General features: G+C 44.1%; 1 protein-coding gene across 9 annotated transcripts in view; it reads left to right on the forward strand.

Annotated features, from left to right (window-relative positions):
* Positions 1–17,544, forward strand: part of METTL8 (methyltransferase 8, tRNA N3-cytidine) — a 119,484-nt gene extending 101,940 nt beyond the window's left edge. For all 9 annotated transcript variants that reach the window (XM_070070704.1, XM_051848528.2, XM_051848525.2 and 6 more), the window contains 5 exons: positions 6,500–6,563; positions 9,388–9,527; positions 16,006–16,112; positions 16,267–16,332; positions 17,069–17,544. In XM_070070704.1, the coding sequence (XP_069926805.1) occupies positions 6,500–6,563; positions 9,388–9,527; positions 16,006–16,112; positions 16,267–16,332; positions 17,069–17,259 (568 nt within the window). In that variant the 3' untranslated portion in view covers positions 17,260–17,544. The remainder of the gene's footprint in view (positions 1–6,499; positions 6,564–9,387; positions 9,528–16,005; positions 16,113–16,266; positions 16,333–17,068) is intronic.
* The last annotated feature ends 230 nt before the right edge of the window (positions 17,545–17,774 follow it).

The following is a 17,774-nucleotide window of genomic DNA, read 5'->3' on the forward strand; positions in this document are numbered from 1 at the left end:
GCCATATTGTGGGAGAGCAGATGCATAGAATAAGTCCTAATTCGAGTAACTTAGTCCAGTCCGGATTGCTCCCCACAGATCCCCCTTTCTTTTTATTTTTTAGCGTTGATACGCGCCTGTCTTCGGTGTCCCGCGGAACACACTCTGCTCTACTTGCTAGAGTTGCCACAGGCTCTTACAAGTCCTATCAATCAGGAAAACCGAATCCGGGTCCTCTCTTCGCCATTGTGAGGAGGTTTTTAGGCACTGATGCATGCCTGTGTTCGGTGCCCTGCAGCGCATGCTCTGCTCTGCCCGCAGGGGCTTACAAAACCTATCAGGCAAACCGAATCCAAGCCTTCTCATTGCCTTATTGTGGGGGAGACTTATTAGTGTTGGTTCGTGCCTATCTTCGGTGACCTGCAGCTCATACTCTGGTCGAGCTTTGCTGGCGCTTACCGCCTTAAATCAGGCAGACCGAATCCAAGCCTCCTAATTGTTGCATTGTGGGGAAGCTTTACTGATGTTAATTCGTGCCTGTCTTCGGTGACCTGCGGCTAGCCGCCCAGGTGCTCATCGCCTCACTAATCGGGCAGACCGAATCCAAGCCTTCTAATTGGCATGTTGAGGGGAGGCCTTATTTTTCTCTATTTCTCTATCTCCGGGTATTCCTACCTCTCCCATTTCACTTCTATCTTCCAGCATTCCCATTTCTCTTTTACTTCACTTCCAAACTTCTGTTTCTCTTATCCCTGCGGCTTTCCGGCACCTCGCCCCGCCGGCGGGTTCCCGGCTCTGCGCCGCTTCAGCCCGCACGCCTCTCTCATCTGCGCAACTTCCCGGCTTTGCGCGGCTCGGCTTGGCTTCGCGCGCCCCGCGGTCTCCACGCTTAACCCTTTCGCGTCTGAACCACGGCCTACGCCAGCGTTCCCTATCTATTCACGCCCCGTGCTCTCTCTGCACGCGGCGGCTTCCGCGAGTAACACAGCGTAGCTTGCGTCTCCACCACTAGCATTCAATTCAAGTTCCCCGGGCTAGCCTGGCGAATTCAACCCAGCGTACGTCTCCGCCCCACGATTTGGCTTCCCGTCCTTTGCTCCCCGGGCTAATCAGACGGATCCCAATCTGGCTTACGTCTCAGCTTCTGGTTTCAACTTTTCGCCCCCTATTCCCGGGCTAACTTGAGAACCCCAAAGTGGCTTCCGTTTCCGCCTCGGCCTGCCCCCCGCGGCTTCAATTTCCCTAACATTTTTCTCTACCCGGTATGTTTCCCCAAACTTTCCTCCAACAATACTCCTCCCTCATTTCTCCTGGCCTCTCCCCACAGTCCGCGTCCGAGTCTGTTTGTTCTAGCTTTCACTTTCGCTTTCGACCTTAGAGATTTCTCCCAGCTTCCCCCCATAGTCCGTATCCGAGTCTATGCCTAGGCTTTCAATAGCTTCTTCCGGCACCCTTTTCGTCCGGCTTTTCCCTAGGCTGTTTGCTAGTCTCTCTCTCCGGTATTTTCCCAGTTCTTCCCGTTTCTTCCCTCTTAAGTTTGCTATCCGACCTAGGTTTCCTAATCCGAGTCAGGTTTCCTCCTAAGTTTCATATCCGTCCTAAGTTTCCTATCCGAGTCACGGCACCACTTGCTGCTCCTCCGCACGCGGAGGAGCCGCACCGGACCGGGCGCTTGTTGTTCCCTTTTTTTACAAGTCCTTTCTATAGTAAAGTAAGAATAAGTAAACAGCAAACTCCCAAAGCAAGAATGAGTAGAGAGAAATGAGAAAGAACGAAGTAACGAACTTCCCCGCGAACTCTCCAACGCACTCTCCAACCAACCCACACCACCATGCCGTCTCTCTCCTCCTATATAGTCCTCTCCACCAATCCCAACTCGGCTGAGTACGCTGCTCTCCAATCAGGAGCAAGTCCTACAGTTAATTGGTTGAACTGGAGGCAGCTGTGCGGAAGCTGTTTACTTCTCTCCCAGCGCCATATTGTGGGAGAGCAGATGCATAGAATAAGTCCTAATTCGAGTAACTTAGTCCAGTCCGGATTGCTCCCCACAGAATTCATCTTTAAAAGACAGCTGGTGATCAGTCTTCCAAAAGGAGGCTTAGACTTCCCCCACCCCCACCTATGAAATTATGTTTTGTTACTTTTGGAGAGTAAAGGATTAATGTTTCACATTTTCAGAATATTTTACCATAATTAGAGCTCTGGAATTGAGAGGTCATATCATTCTCCAAGGATCATTTAATTCTTAAACCCCCTGCCAAGAGAATGCTTGGCGTTGTGGTGGTGGTAGTGATATTTACACCTGTTAGCTGGGACAAGAGCCAAGGCAGTCAGTCAGCTGATTTTACAGGAAGGCTCTGGAAAGTCATTGGGTGGTCATAAGACTCCAGCTTGGGGTGCTGATGCAGTGGGAATTCAGTCTCAGAGGTCACGCAGCCACTCTGGTAGGACACATGGCAAGGGGCACCTGCTTTCCTCTAGCTCCTAGACTGTTCTGAATGTTGTGGACTTTCAGAGATTACTGCCCCAAAGTAGACTGCAGACTTTTCATAATGAGCTTATAGAACTTTGTAAAACACCATGCTAGTTTTTTTTAAGTTCCTAGAAGGTGGAAACAGATTTCCTTTAATAATAATAGAAACAACAGTAATAATAATTACCAATACCGGCCGGCGCCGTGGCTCAACAGGCTAATCCTCCGCCTTGCGGCACCAGCACACCGGGTTCTAGTCCCGGTCGGGGCACCAGATTTTGTCCCGGTTGCCCCTCTTCCAGGCCAGCTCTCTGCTGTGGCCCGGGAGTGCAGTGGAGGATGGCCCAAGTCCTAGGGCCCTGCACCCCATGGGAGACCAGGAAAAGCACCTGGCTCCTGCCTTCGGATCAGTGCAGTGCACCAGCCGCAGCACGCTGGCGGCGGCGGCCATTGGCGGGTGAACCAACGGCAAAAGGAAGACCTTTCTCTCTGTCTCTCTCTCTCTCACTGTCCACTCAGTCAAAAATAATAATAATAAAAAAAATAATTACCAATACCTATTGGGTGCTTATTCTGAGTCAGGCACCTTTCCAAGAGCTTTTTCCTATATAAATCCATTCAGGCCTCACAACCACCTTAAATACTGTATTCATCTCTGATTTAAAGATGTGGAAATGGGCCAGCACCATGGCATAGTGAGTAAAACTGCTACCTGTGGCGACAGCATCCGTTATGGGTGCCAGTTTGAGACCCAGCTGCTCCACTTCCAATCCAGCTCCCTGCTAATGCATCTGGGAAAGCAGTGGAGGATGGCCCAGGTCCTTGGCCCCTGTACCCATGTGGGAGACCCAGAAGAAGCTCCTGACTCTTGGCTTCGGATCAGCCCAGCTCTGGCCACTGTGGCCATTTGGGGAGAGAACCAGGAAATGGAAGATTCTCTCTCTCTCTCTCTCTCTCTCTCTCTCTCTCTCTCTCTAACATTCAAATGAAATAAATAAATTGTTAAAGGCGGGGAGGGACAGCACTATGGTGCAGTGGGTTAAAGCCCCAGCCTGCAGTTCTGGCATCCCATATGGGTACCAGTTGGAGTCCCAGCTGCTCCACTTCCAATCCAGCTCCCTGCTGATGGCCTGGAAAAACAGTGGAGGATGGCCCAAGTCCTTGGGCCCCTGTACCCATGTGGGATACCTAGGAGAAGCTCCTGGCTCCTGGCTTTGGATCAGCTCATCTCCAGCCATTGCAGCCATCTGGGGAGTGAACCAGCAGATGGAAGACCTCTGTCTCCCCCTCTCTTTGTCTGTAATTCTACTCTCAAATAAATAAAATCTTAAAAAAAAAAAAAAAAAAAAGATGAGGAAACATCTCTAGGCCACACAACTCAGTGGGAGAGGCAGGAATCAAAGCATAGACAGTCTGACTCCAGAGCTCTCATAGTGCCATATGCATCTGAGTGTTAGCTGAACATTTCAACCACATAAGAAACAACAGGGGTAGATGCTTTAATAATATACTGTTTTTATAAGAGACATGTGAGAAAAGACCAAGGAGTCAAACTTTAGCTTTGATTCAATGCTGGTTAACTTTTCATAACCAAGTCCTGTTCATCACACTTTAACTTACTTGGACAGATCTTAAACTGAATGCAACCCCCTACATTCATTCAACAGAATGAATAAATTTTGTATGAACATAGTAGTCATCAATGAGTAGCCGATAAATATCATTAGAATCTGGATGAGATTTTGTTAAATACACACTTGTTTATAACCCATATTTATTTAGAAGTCCACCTCTATTAATTCACTTTCATTACATTAAGAAAGGAAGAAAGTTTATTTCAGTTTACAGTTTGGAGACTCACAGTCTAAGATTGGCCCCTTTGGTTCAAGCTTCGGGTGAGTCTGGTGAGGCTGGAAGATGGCAAAGGCGCAACAACCTGGCACGACAGGAAGCATGCTTGGCTTATGAAACCAACCCTCTCACAAAGAACTAGCTTCCAGGGGCAAACCACCAGTGACCTAAAGATTGCCCACTAAACCCACCTCCTAGACACCATAGTTAGATCAAGTCTTCACCCATGCAGGCCATCGTGTGGCACAGTGGGATAGAGCCATAGCCTGCAGTGCTGGCATCCTGTATGGGTGCCAGTTCAAGTCCCTGCTACTCTACTTTCCATCTAGCTCCCTGCTAATGTGCCTGGAAAGGCAGTGGAAGATGGCCCAAGTGCTTGAACTGCTGCCACCCACATGGGAGACCCAGATGGAGTTCCAGGCTCCTGTCTTTGGCCTGGCCCAGACCTAGCCATTGCAGTCATTTGAGAAATGAAACCAGCAGATGAAAGATCACTTTCTGTCTCTGTCTCTCTGTAACTGACTTTCAGATAAATAAATAAATCTTTCTTTTTTTAAGTCTCTACCCTTAATCTATCAATCATTAACATTAATCCATTGACCATAAATATAAGACTTTGGGGTTTAGACATCTGCCTGAGTTTGGGGATCCATAGCCTGTTCAAACTGTAACACTGTCTTATTTGAAATGCCTCTTGAATCAAATTAGAAGGCCTAAATATGTGCTTCAAGGCCTTTATCCTGCCACAGGATATAAAGCTCTGCTTTCATTCCTGGCGTGTGATTCCCACCTGTAAATGCTTATCCCGTTGCCCCTTTCCTCACTTAGCATAATGTCACCCTCCTTCTTCAGAGCTTTTAAGACTTACACCTCAGAGTGCCAGCCCTGTCCACACCCCTATAGAAGTTGTGTAAAACCAATCACGTCCTCAGCTAGACTATAAAATCCACAAGAGCCAGAACCATACTTACAGTTACTGTTTAATGACATACTGACCTCTGTGATTCAGCCATGATACTAAGTAACATGGTACAAGGATTATTTGATACCAGCGTATAAAGGATGATCAGGAGGGGTACTGCCCACAAAATTCAGGGTGTGTGCCTGCACCTGATTAAGCAGAGTCCAGCCATAATTACTGAATTTCAAACAGGCCAAACAGAATGTGTTTAAGAGAAAGCCAATGTAAATTAGTCAAGGAGCGTGCATTTGACCCTTTGGTTAAGACACCAGTTAGGACTAGCATGCCCATGTCTTACTGGGGAGTGCCAGGGTTCAGTCCCCAGCTCCAGCTCCCAATGTCAGCTTCCTACTAATGCAGATCCTGGAAGGTTCAGATAGTTGGGTTCCTGTCACCCACTTGGGAGACTTGATTGACTTCTAGCTCCTGGCTGTGGCCCTGCCCAGCCCCAGCCATTGCAAGCATTTGTGTGTCCATCTGTCTGACTCTCTGCCTCTCAAATAAATAAGTAAAAATTTGTGATCCAGGAGTCAAACCCAAGTTTATTTGGTTCCGAAGTCTATTTGCTTACTATTGCATTAGACAGTTCCATTTACTACTTTGTATGCAAGTGCTTGGTAGTGCATGATGCTCAATAAATGTTTGACAATAACTTGAAAAGAACACCAAGAATTCATATGTCAGTGTTTTATTCTTTTTTAGAAGTTTTATTTACATGTTGTTAAAAAAAATCTGTGTGTGTTTCTGCCTTATCAAGGCATCAGAGCCTAGTCAAATGACTTGTACTGAAAGGAAGAGGAGTGAAACACCAGGACTCAGAGGCCAGGGAGAATTGGGGGTTCCGGGAGAATCGGAGCAGGTGGAAGGGGGCTGAGCTCAGAGGAGCTGCGTCATCTGCCAGTGGAGGCAGAGGGGAAGAAAGGAGATTGGAGCGGTGCTGGCCCACGTGGGAATACGATGGGAGGAGTGGCAGATTGGCCCAAGTACTGAAGAACGTTAAAACTGGGCTGTGGTTGGAAAATTACCCTGTCATTAATGAGTGCCTGGGACGTGCCAGTTCAGGAGCAACAGGAAGGCACCCACACACTAGTATAGAAAACAGTATTCACAAAGAAGGAACAATGAGCCCAGTATCAGCCAAAATCCTATTAAGGAAACACTTATTAACAGTTTCCTTTCTTCTCGAGGTGGGCAGATCTAGATTCTAGATGTAATCATTTCCTCTGATTTCACAGGAATATTCCGGGGGCCTTTCTTTACTGCTGTGACTTTGCTCCTGGAGCTGTGGAGCTCATAAAGGTATGTCTCATGCTCTTTCAGAGCGCCCATGTCTAGTTTTTTTTTTTTTTTTAAGATTTATTTATTTACTTGAAAGTCAGAGGGAAGGAGAGACAGAGAGAGAGGTCTTTCGTCCACTGGTTCACTCTCCAATTGGCTGCAACATCTTGGAGCTGTGCCGATCTGAAGCCAGGAGCTTCTTCCAGGTCTCTCATGCGGGTGCAGGGGCCCAAGGACTTGGGCCATCTTCCACTGCTTTCCCAGGCCATAGCAGAGAGCTGGATCAGAAGTGAAGCAGCTGGGACTTGAACCAGCACCCATATGGGATGCTGGCACAGAAGGCAGTGGCTTTACCCGCTACACCACTGTGCCAGCCCATAGTTTCTTTTGAAAGGGTTCTTTGGAACATTGTTTCCAGATCAAATGTTATCTGTGACCATTTTTAACTGAGATGTTATGATTTCTACAAATAATACCATCAACTGATGGCAAAGATCTCACCCTAAAACCATCGAAATTGTTTTGAATTTAAGATAGATCTTGGAGGACTGGTACAGCAAAGAGAGCTGACCAGGCAGGGCTGACTACAAAATTCAGAGGCTTACACCTGTCTGTGAATAGCCATGCTCCAAATAGAACTTCTTAAAATTAGGCAAGGTTTTCATATGGGTAAGCACCCACCTCTACTACCATCAAAACAAACAAACAAACAAAAAATACTTGACTTTTCAATTATCTCCTGCAAAGGGATTTTATTCATATCTGTGTCCCTGGAGCCTTTCACACAGTCTGCACATAGGAGGATATCATTAAATTAAAACTATGGAAATTAAAAAAAAAATCTGAGAAGGCCAACGTCCTACATTGTAAGAAAAACAATGGGGAACTTAGACTTATTGATGAATCCCTGAATGCAAGTGAACATTACCTTAGAATGAAGAGCAAATGGAAAAGGAAAGGAAATTCTGCTAACAAAACTATAGTACAAACACATAAATTAAGTAAAACTTTTTTTTAGAAAAAGTGACAACTTTATATCTGATCATAAAAGTAATATTTTTTTCTTAAATACTAACAAGGCTAAAGAGGAAGATACTAATTAACTTGTAATTACCCTAACGAGGGTAGATTATTGTGAATGTTTTGATATATATCCTTCTGATGTGTCTGTAGGCAAATTTTGTGTGTGTCACTCTAAGGCAGTTTTTAAAGTAACAGCTTTATGGAAATCTGGTTCACATACCCTAAAGTACACCATTTTGAAGACTACAATTCAGGAGTGGCCATTTGGCCTAGTGGTTAAGACCCTGGTTAAAATGCCTGCATCCCTTATTGGAGTGCCCGAGTTCAATACAGGCTCCAGCTCCTGTCTCAGGTCCTGCTCACGAAGATGTTGGGAGGCATGGTGCTGGCTCAGGTGACTGGGTTCCTCCCACCCACATAGAAACTTACATAAGAGTTCCTGGCTTCAACCAATCCCACCCTTCCCTGCCCTGGCTGCTGTGGGTGTTTGGGGGAGTGAACCAGTAGATGGCTGCTCGCTTATACGTGCTTGCTCTCCTGCTCTCATTTAGTGTGTCACAGTCGGTCACGTGGCCTAGTAGTTAAGACACTGGCTGAGATGCCTACATCCCGTATCTGAGTACCTGGATTTAATACCTGCCTCTGGCTACTGACTGCAGCCTCCTGTTAATGTAGATACTGGGAGGCAGTGGCAGTGGCTCAGGTGAATGGGTTCTTGTCACCTGTGGATACCTGGATTGTGTTCCTGGCACCAGCTTCTACCTGGCTCAGCCCTGGTCATTGTGAGCATCTGGGCAGTAAACCAGTGGATGAGCACTTTATCTACATGCCTGTCTGTCTTCCTCTGTGTGTCTGTCTGCTTCTTGAATAAATTTAAAAATTTTAAGTTGAAAAAAAAAAAGCATTCAATTCAGTGTTTTGTAGTATATCTTCAGATATGTGCCACCACTGCCATTATCTAACTTTGAGTGTATACTGTGTGAGATATGTGTGTTTTAAGCCAAAAAAGGCCAGGAAAAGCAATGGGAGGTGAAGGAGGAGTTGACCATCACAGTGCCTCCAAATGACACAGGCGGGGTCTCTCACTGTGCTTCCCATTGACTGTAAGGCCTGCCCTGCTCTACATTTGTGTCTAGAGAGGGATTATTATTATTTGTTACCATGTCCAAGTACTAGACTTAATTCTGGGGGAAACCTCAGAAATCTGAATATAGACCTACCATATCATCCAGCCATTCCATTCCTGGGAATTTACCCAAAGGAAATGAAATCAGCATATGAGTTATCTGTACCCCCATGTTCATTGCAGCACATTTCACAATAGCTAAGATATGGAATCAACCCATATGTCCAACAACTAGTACTATGGAGTACTACTCAGCTGCAAAAAAAAAAAAAAAAAAAAAAAAAGCCTGTGTTTTGCAACAAGATGGGTGCAACTGGAAACCACTAAACTTAGAGAAATAATCTAGTCCCCCAAAGACAAATATCATGTTTTCCTGGTAACTAATAGAGTACTTAAAACATAAGACATTGGAGTGAAACGGACATTTTGAGATTTGATGATTGTTTACAGCCCTTGTCTCTTCTGTTGAGGAAAAGTGTTTTTTTTTTTCCTTCATAGTATTTATTGAACTTAATGTAGGGTTAACTATACGATCATTAAGTAAGCTGAAAATCGATCTTGGTAAAAAGTAAGAGTGGGAATGTGAGAAGGAGGAGGAAGAAGGGTGGGAGCACGGGCGGGAAAGAAAAAAAAAGAAAAGGAAATCCCCGGAGTGTGCTCACCCCTCACTTTGCTCCTCACGCTTCGTCATGACAGTCGCACTCGTCCTACAGAGCTGCCCAGTGCTGCGCCTTTGTTCACGACGTGTGTGACGAGAGCTCACCTTACCCCTTCCCGGATGGGGTCCTGGACGCCATCCTCCTCGTCTTTGTGCTCTCCTCTATTCATCCTGACAGGTAAATGAAGACAAAGGGGCACAGCCAGCGTGGAAAGCTCCTTTCTCAGGAGTGGTTTTCAGACCTATCAAAGCGAAAATGACAATTCCTGAATTTATTATTTAGTGAACTACATTATGTATAATATGCAGCCTTTTAAATGCAGCTTTTCCTTTCTTCAGACCTTTAGAAAGAAACTGGTCAGACTACTTCATTAGTGAGCTTTCTGTCACTGTCAGAGTGAAGTGAGCATCTTCTGGCAAGACACATACCTATTAAAAGTGACAGTGCATCAAGGAGATTACACATTCAGAACAGCCTAATAGACTCCCAAGAGCGAAATTGTACTTGGTGATCAGCAACAAACATCTTTGATGTAGCATCTTCCGGAATGCTCACGAAGAGGCGGGCTGCAGATCTGTTTGGCTTCATACAAGTCTGTTGATAAGCTCTTAAACATTTGTTTTGGAGGCAGATGTTTAGCCTAGTGGTTAAGACACTGATTAGAATGCCCATGTCCCACACCTGAGAACCTGGGTTTGCTACCCAACTCTGGCTCCTGACTTCACCTTCCTGCTCATGCAGACCCTGGGAGGCCATGGTGATGGCTCAAGTAATTGGATTCCTGTCACTCACGTAAGGAGATCTGGATTGAGTGCCCAGCTCCCCAGCTGCTGCCCTGGCCCAGTTTCAACTATCCCAGGCATTTGGGGAATGAACCAGCAGATGGAAGCTCTCTGCCTCTTGTCTCTCTTGATCTCTTTCTCTCTGTGCCTCTCAAACACATAAATTAATATTGATTTTTAAAAATAAAAATTTGTTTTAAAGAAACCCACTAAGGAATTAGGTGTTATTGAGATTTTTTTCTTTTAAGATTTTATGTCATTTGAAAGGCAGAGTTACTGAAACAGAGGGAGTGACAGAGAGAGATCTTCCATCCACTGGTTCACTCCCTAAATGGGCGCAAGGGCAAAGGCTGGGCCAGGCTGAAACCAGGAGCCTGGAACTCCATCCAGGTCTCCATGTGCATGGCAGGGCCCAAGTACTTGGCCCATCTTCCACTGCTTTCCCAGGCATGTTAGCAGGAGCTGAGTCAGAAGCAGGGCAGCTAAGACTTGAACCAGCATTCATATGGAATGTTGCCATTCCAGGCGGCAGTTTAACCTGCTGTGCCATAATGCTGGCTCCAGTATTAGTGAGATTTGACAGATTATCTTTGGACCTTTATGATCTAAGACTGGCCAAGTGCCATCATTTAAATATTTATGACACAACTTTTTAAGTTTGCATATGCATTTAATACTATAAAGTAACTTTGTTCCAGAGAGGAAACATAAAGAGATACAACAACATTAACGATCACCTTTCTTAAAAATGTGACAAAAGGGCCAGCGCTGTGGCGCAACGGGTTAAAGCCCTGGCCTGAAGCGCCAGCATCCCATATGGGCACCGGTTCTAGTCCCAGCGGCACCTCTTCCAATTCAGCTCTCTGCCATGGCCTGAGAAAGTAGTACAAGAAGGCCCAAGTCCTTCCAAGTCCTGGAAGAAGCTCCTGGCTTGGGATCGGCACAACTCCAGCCGTTGCGGCCATCTGGGGAATGAACCAGTGGATGGAAGACCTCTTTCTCTGTCTCTACCTCTCTCTGTAATTCTGTCTCAAATAAATAAAATAAATCTTTATTTTAAAAAAAGGTGATGATCCCCTATATGTATGAAAGCACACATGTGGAAAGCACCAGGCCTGTGCTTTCATCAGGCTCCGTAAGTTTGAGCTTTCACAATCCCCTGGTAGGAGATACAGACTTGGCCTCACCACATTTTTTTTTTAAGATTTATTTATTTATATGAAAGAGTTACACAGAGAGAGAAGGAGATTCAGAGAGAGAGAGAGGTCTTCCATCCGCTGATTGGCTGCAGTGGCTGGAGCTGTGCCCACTTGAAGCCAGGAGCTTCTTCCGGGACTCCCACACGAGTGCAGAGGCCCAAGGACTTGGGCCATCTTCTACTGCCTTCCCAGGCCATAGCAGAAGGTTGGATCGGAAGTGGAGCAGCCAGGACTCGAACCGTCACCCATACGGGATGCCGGCACTGCAGGCCATGGCTTTACTCTCTACACCACAGCACCGGCCCTCTCAACCATATTTTATTTGATGGGTGTGGTTCTTTTCCACAGAAATTTGAATTAACACGGGCTTCTCTCTCTGCAATTATGAAGTCATTAGGACCCTTCACAGTCCTTTAACTTCCTATTCAGAATGAGCACTTTGATAACTTACGGAAGAACAAATTAGATTTTTGAATAAATCCAAAAGGAAAATACATTTGCACCTGGTTAGATATGTCAGGTCCCATAAAGCTACTTTTTCTTTCCAGTTTCTCTTTCTCTTTTTAAAGTTACCTACTTGAGAGGCAGAGAAAGAAAAAGAAAGCTCCCACCTGCTGGTTCACTGCCCAAATGCCTGCAGTGGCTGGGGCTGGGCTGGAGCTAAAGCCAGGAGCAGAGAGTGCAATCCAGGTCTCCCATGTGGGTGGCAGGAACCCAAGTACTTGAGCCATTACCACTGTCTTTGGGGTGTGCCCTAATGGGAAGCTTGACAGGGGAGCTAGAAGCAGGAATCGAACCTCCCATGTGGGACGTGGGTGTTTTAATCACTAAGCTAAATGCCTGCTCTCTCCTCCCAGATTCTATAGCTATTTCTTTCTCCTGATCTATTTAGACTATTGGCATTGTTCAGGTACTAGTAGAAAGATGTCATCTAATGTATTTTGTTTCCTTATATGAATAGTTAAAAGGATGGAGTAAGTGGGTGGATGGAGAGAGAACAAGATTTCCTATTTGACATTCATAACAGGAAATGTTTAAATTCTAAATAAGACCACAAAAAGACTATTTGAAATTAGTTTAGATAATGTATGTTCTCATGATTTGGATTGAATGTTAAAGAGAAGGGGAAGCAGATGTCTTGGAAAGACTGATTTATGCTACAGTATTTCACTCTATTTATTATAAAATAAATTCAGATGTGTCACATTAATAGCCACTTTTTACCAACCTGGAAGTTGGTAAAAAACACTAGGGCAGGTGTTGTGGTACAGCAGGTTAAACCACTGCTTGGGATTGCCCGCATCCCATATCAGAGTGCCTGGGATCAAGTATAGTTCTGCTTGCGATCTGGTTTCCTGCTAATGTGCATCCTGGTAGGCAGGAGATGATGGCCCAAGTTCTTGGGTTTCATCCACCCATGTGGGAGACCCAGATGGAGTTCCTGGCTCCTGACTTTGACCTGGCCCAGCCCCAGCTATTGAGAGCATTTGGAAAGTAAACCAGCAGATGGAATATCTTTCTCTCACTGTCTTTCCATCTTTCTCTGTCACTCTGCCTTTCAAATAAATAAATTTTTTTTTAAAGTGAGTGAATAGAAGGGAGCTGATAGTAAGTAGAAAGGCAAAGCAGTGTCTTTAAGGTCACTTAAGACCGTAGCAGTACATTCAACTCCAGGAAAGTTCTAGAAAAGTAGCTTTTTCGCAGCCTGGAAAATCCAGGCACAAATAAACAGGAAGCAGCTCAGTTAGATGCTGAGTCTGGGGGTTCCTGCTTCAATAGGAATTAATTATAGGAGGCCACAAAAGAATTGCTGTCTGCTTTTTCACAAAAATAAAAGAAAGTAAAAGATATTGACTGTGAACCTAAGCATAGGCCAGTCAGTCAGTAAATACTCCTTTATCATCTCTTCTTTTCCTTCTTCTCCTGCTCTGGATAGAGACAGATGAAGACAGCAGTCCACCCAAAAAGGACAGAGAAAAGAAAGGGACTTCCTCCCTTCCTGTCTCTTCATCCCCTCCCGAGCCGCCTCCAGGACAGTTTGCAGGAACTGGCTTACAGTTGTGTTGCTAACCAGGATGGGATGAACAGGAGGAGCAGCACCCCTGCACACCTCTGTCTTCAGCCCGACAGGAGAGCTGGGAGGAAAGGGTTTGCAGAAAGATGTGACTACATTTTGAAGAATCTGATTCTTTATTTTCCTACATTTTAGTTTCATTCTTGTTTTACTAATAATTACAGAAGGAGATTTTTGCTTAGTACATGAAGTATTTATCCTGAAAATGAGTATTTTAAGGTTTAGATATTGGCTTTCTTCCATTGCTAAAGCCTCAGGGAATAAGCACAATATGAAAATAACCTGTAATAATAATAAAAAAAATTTTCCTTTTTTCCTTTCCTGTACTTATGTTCCAGTTTTTCAAAAGAGCTCTTCACCTAACCATACCATCTCCCTCTCTTGTATTTTTCTCTTGTTTTCATAGTTGCTTTCATTTTCTCACTATTGACTTCCTTCACAGCATGACATAATCTGGCTTTCACCCCACTGTTCCATTGAGCAGTATTTTAATGGGAAGGAATCTACAGATTATCTGATACAAGCTCCTCATTTTTAAAATAAGAAAACCTCATTAGCTTTAAGAAGCTTGGAGAAAGCAGAGGTGGCAAGGACTTAGCCCAGAGAGCGTCACTTATCATTCTCTACTCATGGCAGACATTAGTAGTCGATTTTGTATTCTGATTGTCCTTCTGGGTAAGCTCCCTGAGTCCTTCTTGACAGAGCTCAGTAGGTATCCAGTGCCAGTCATTCAATGTCAATACTACATTCCTAAATCTTTGCCATCCTTAGCCCATAATAATCACATATAGACATGAACACTTAAACAAAAACACTATATCACGATCAGTTACAAGGAGTCATATTTGATGGGAAGCCAGAGAAGTAGAATAGTGAAGGCAAGAAAGCAAAGACTTCCCAGTTTTGAGCAGTGACTTGGAGTGTGAATAAAATTTAAATAAGCAGAAGGGAAAGAAAAGAGAATTCTTAGAGGGGAAATTTCTTTGTGAGCAAAGGCTTGGGCTGTTCAGAGCCAAGCATACAATTTTGCTAAAGGAGGTGCCTCGGATTGGGAAATAGTGGAAAGATGTTGGAAAGATAAATTGGGGGTTGTGAGTAGGAGCTCGTAAGAGCTCAACTAAGAAATTAAAATTTGGGGGCCAGCACTGTGATGCAGCAGGTTAACACCCTGGCCTGAAGCGCTGGCATCCCACATGGGCACCAGTTTGAGTCCCGGCTGCTCCACTTCCAATCCACCTTTCTGCTATGGCCTGGGAAAGCAGTAGAAGATGGCCCAAGTCCTTGGGTCCCTACACCCATGTGGGAGACCCAGAGGAAGCTCCTGGCTCCTGGCTTCAGATTGGCACAGCTCGGCCGTTGCGGCCATCTGGGGAGTGAACCATCAGATGGAGACCTCTCTCTCTTTCTCCCTCCCTCCCTCTCTCTCTCTCTCTCTGCCTCTCCTCTCTCTGGGTAACTCTGACTTACAAATAAATAAATAAATCTTAAAAAAAAAAAAGAAAATAAAATTTGATTCTGTGGAAGCAGGTATTTGGCACAGTGGGTAAGATGCCACTTGGGATTCCCATATCCTATATGGGAGTATCTGTCTCAAGTCCAGGGTCCAGCCTCCAATTCCAGCTCCCTACTAATACATACCCTGGAAGGTAGCAAATAATAACCCAAGTGGTTGGGTCCCTGCTACCCATGTGGGAATCTGGGATTGAGTTCCAGGCTCCTGGCTTCAGCCTGGCCCAGCCCTGGCTGTTGTGGGCATTCAAGAGTGAATTCACAGATGCAACATCTCTGTCTCTCTGCCTTTCAAATAAAGTGAAAAAATAATTTTTTAGAAAATGTTATCCTGTGGATTAAAATCTGGAATTTTTTTGAGTGAGTCGTAGTGTTAGCAGCAGAACTCATTGGTAATGTGCAGGAAGAGTCAACTGGGAGAATCTTGGGGCATGCTGGGAAGTGATTCTGTTTCCAGGCCTGAAGAAATAGGGGTTTGCACTGAGGGAGTACCTATGGGAAACAAGAGAGGAAAAAAAAGATCAAAGATGTCATTTTAAAAAAGAGAGACAGAATTTGGTGACTATGCAGAAAAGATATTGGGAAGAAGAGAAAACCAATTGCTCTTTCATAAAATGAATGAGGGTACCTTTGAGCTAAAAAGAGAGGAAGAATGAGCTGATTTTGGAGAAAAGATGGAGTCCCTGTTTAGGTTTGTACAACTTGAGATGGCTCTGGCATATTTTTTTAATACTGCAAGGAGAAAACCACATCTTCACTGTCTACTTCAAAACTCCTGTAGTTTGCTGTGAGTATCAGGAAACACCTGTGGTTCTGCACTTCGGCTTTGACCTCACCGATCAAACTCTGTGCAGTTGCCACCGTAGCCATTTGGGTGGTTTGTTGATAATCTGGGTCTTTTGAATCTGGTCACAGAGCAAGTTGATGTCCTTTCTTCCTGCTTTACAAAATATCTTTGTTTTTGTGGCCCTTACATGTATGGTTTATATTTCTTTGGCTTTACTGAGATTTTCTCATTTTGTCTCAAAGAATGTTAAATCTACATAGAAAACAAGTTTCCACAAACAGGGTATCTTCCTTTGTTTTCAAAGGATGCAAAGTGTTGTCAACCGACTGTCCAAGTTACTGAAACCTGGGGGAATGCTGTTATTTCGGGACTATGGAAGATATGACATGACCCAGCTTCGTTTTAAAGAGGGTAACAGTATATTCAGTTTGGGATTATTTTCATGTGTTTTAATGAATGCCTTGTTAATGTTTCATGTCAAATTATTTTGGTTTTTATTGTTTTGTTTACTTATTTATTTATTCTGAGGAATGCTAAGTTTCTCTTTTCACTATTTTTTTTTTAGGGCATTGTTTATCTGAAAATTTCTATGTTCGAGGAGATGGTACCAGAGCATATTTCTTTACAAAAGGTATGCTAATCTTCAGGAGGAAATAATGAGCTATAAAATCGCTGGTTAGTATTTGTAAGGAGAAGCTGAAAAACTGTAAGAATGAAGCTTCAATCGTTGATTAAGCATTGAATGTCTTCATACTTTGGTGCCTGTCACTGTTTCACATAAAAGCTTGAAAATGGCCTTTGTGTCTTTTCATCTTTTCCTAGTTAAAACTGCTTGAAGGAATCCCTTGTTTCATACCCATACCCCCATGGATGTACAGACTGTTCCATTTTGGAGATATTGTTATCCCAGAGATGAAAAATGTGCCTGATAGGCCACAGCCAATAGAGGAAATTTTATGATGTAAGCCCCAGAAAATGACTTATCTCTTATCAGTTTCTCATTTCAAGAAAATATTTCTGACAGCACCAAATAAATCCTACATTCAAGGATTTCCCAGGTCTTCCTTGTGTACCTTTATTATGTGCCATGTTGAGTCGTAGAACCAACATGAACTCAGGAGGAGGCACCTCTCAAAATCCTAAAAGCTGTAACCAATAGTTTTGTGTCGACGTCTGTGCCCACTGTGTTAGCTTGTGCACACTCAGTATGTTTTTGTGAAGTACAAGAAACTTGGTTACACAGGTTTCCTTCAGCAAGTTGTACTAAATGATCTTTCTTGGTGTGTGTAAAATTTAGATGGTCAGCCATGCCTCCCCTCCCCGCCCAGTCACATGTCATATCTTTAACTGCTGTTCTTGTCTCATAGGGGAAGTCCACAGTATGTTCTACAAGGCTGGGCTAGATGAAAAGCAAAATCTGGTTGATCGTCGCTTACAAGTTAATAGGAAAAAACAAGTGAAAATGCACCGAGTGTGGGTTCAAGGAAAATTCCAGAAACCATTGCGCTGGACTCAAAATATCTCTAAATTCATGTTTTCACTCCTTCCTCCTCACTGAACTGAGTTCAATGTTAAGGTACAAAACCAGAGTACTACACTATTCCAATAGCCCTGCAAATATTTCCTTTCTCAAAAGATAATCAGAAGAAAAGAATTTGTAAGCCCTGCTGTTTTATCATGGGTGAGCCCTTTTGTGCATTTCAAGCACATATTTCAAAGTGTACCTATTGTCTTTGTTTTCAACACTTGATAAGCCATCACTTGCTTGGGTGTACTGCATGTGACCATTGTTTGTTTATTGAATTTTATAAGCATTAATAAATTACTGACATAATTCAGGTAATTTTGAAAAAATTACCTTTTTTTAGAAGAGGAAAAATCATCTCCATTATCCACTGGACTTAGTAAACCATTTCCAAAGCAGTCAACATTCTGCCATTACCAGGTGATAGTGGACACAGCATGCCTTGTTTCCAGGGAAAGCTTCAACAAGCCCAAGATCAAGGTGCAGTGCTTTTTGTCATGTTGTATGTTGTCTGTTTTCTGCTAAGCTTTTTTTTTTCTTCTTAAATT

Source organism: Oryctolagus cuniculus, chromosome 3 (genome assembly GCF_964237555.1).
Source record: "Oryctolagus cuniculus chromosome 3, mOryCun1.1, whole genome shotgun sequence".
NCBI classification, from domain to species: domain Eukaryota; kingdom Metazoa; phylum Chordata; class Mammalia; order Lagomorpha; family Leporidae; genus Oryctolagus; species Oryctolagus cuniculus.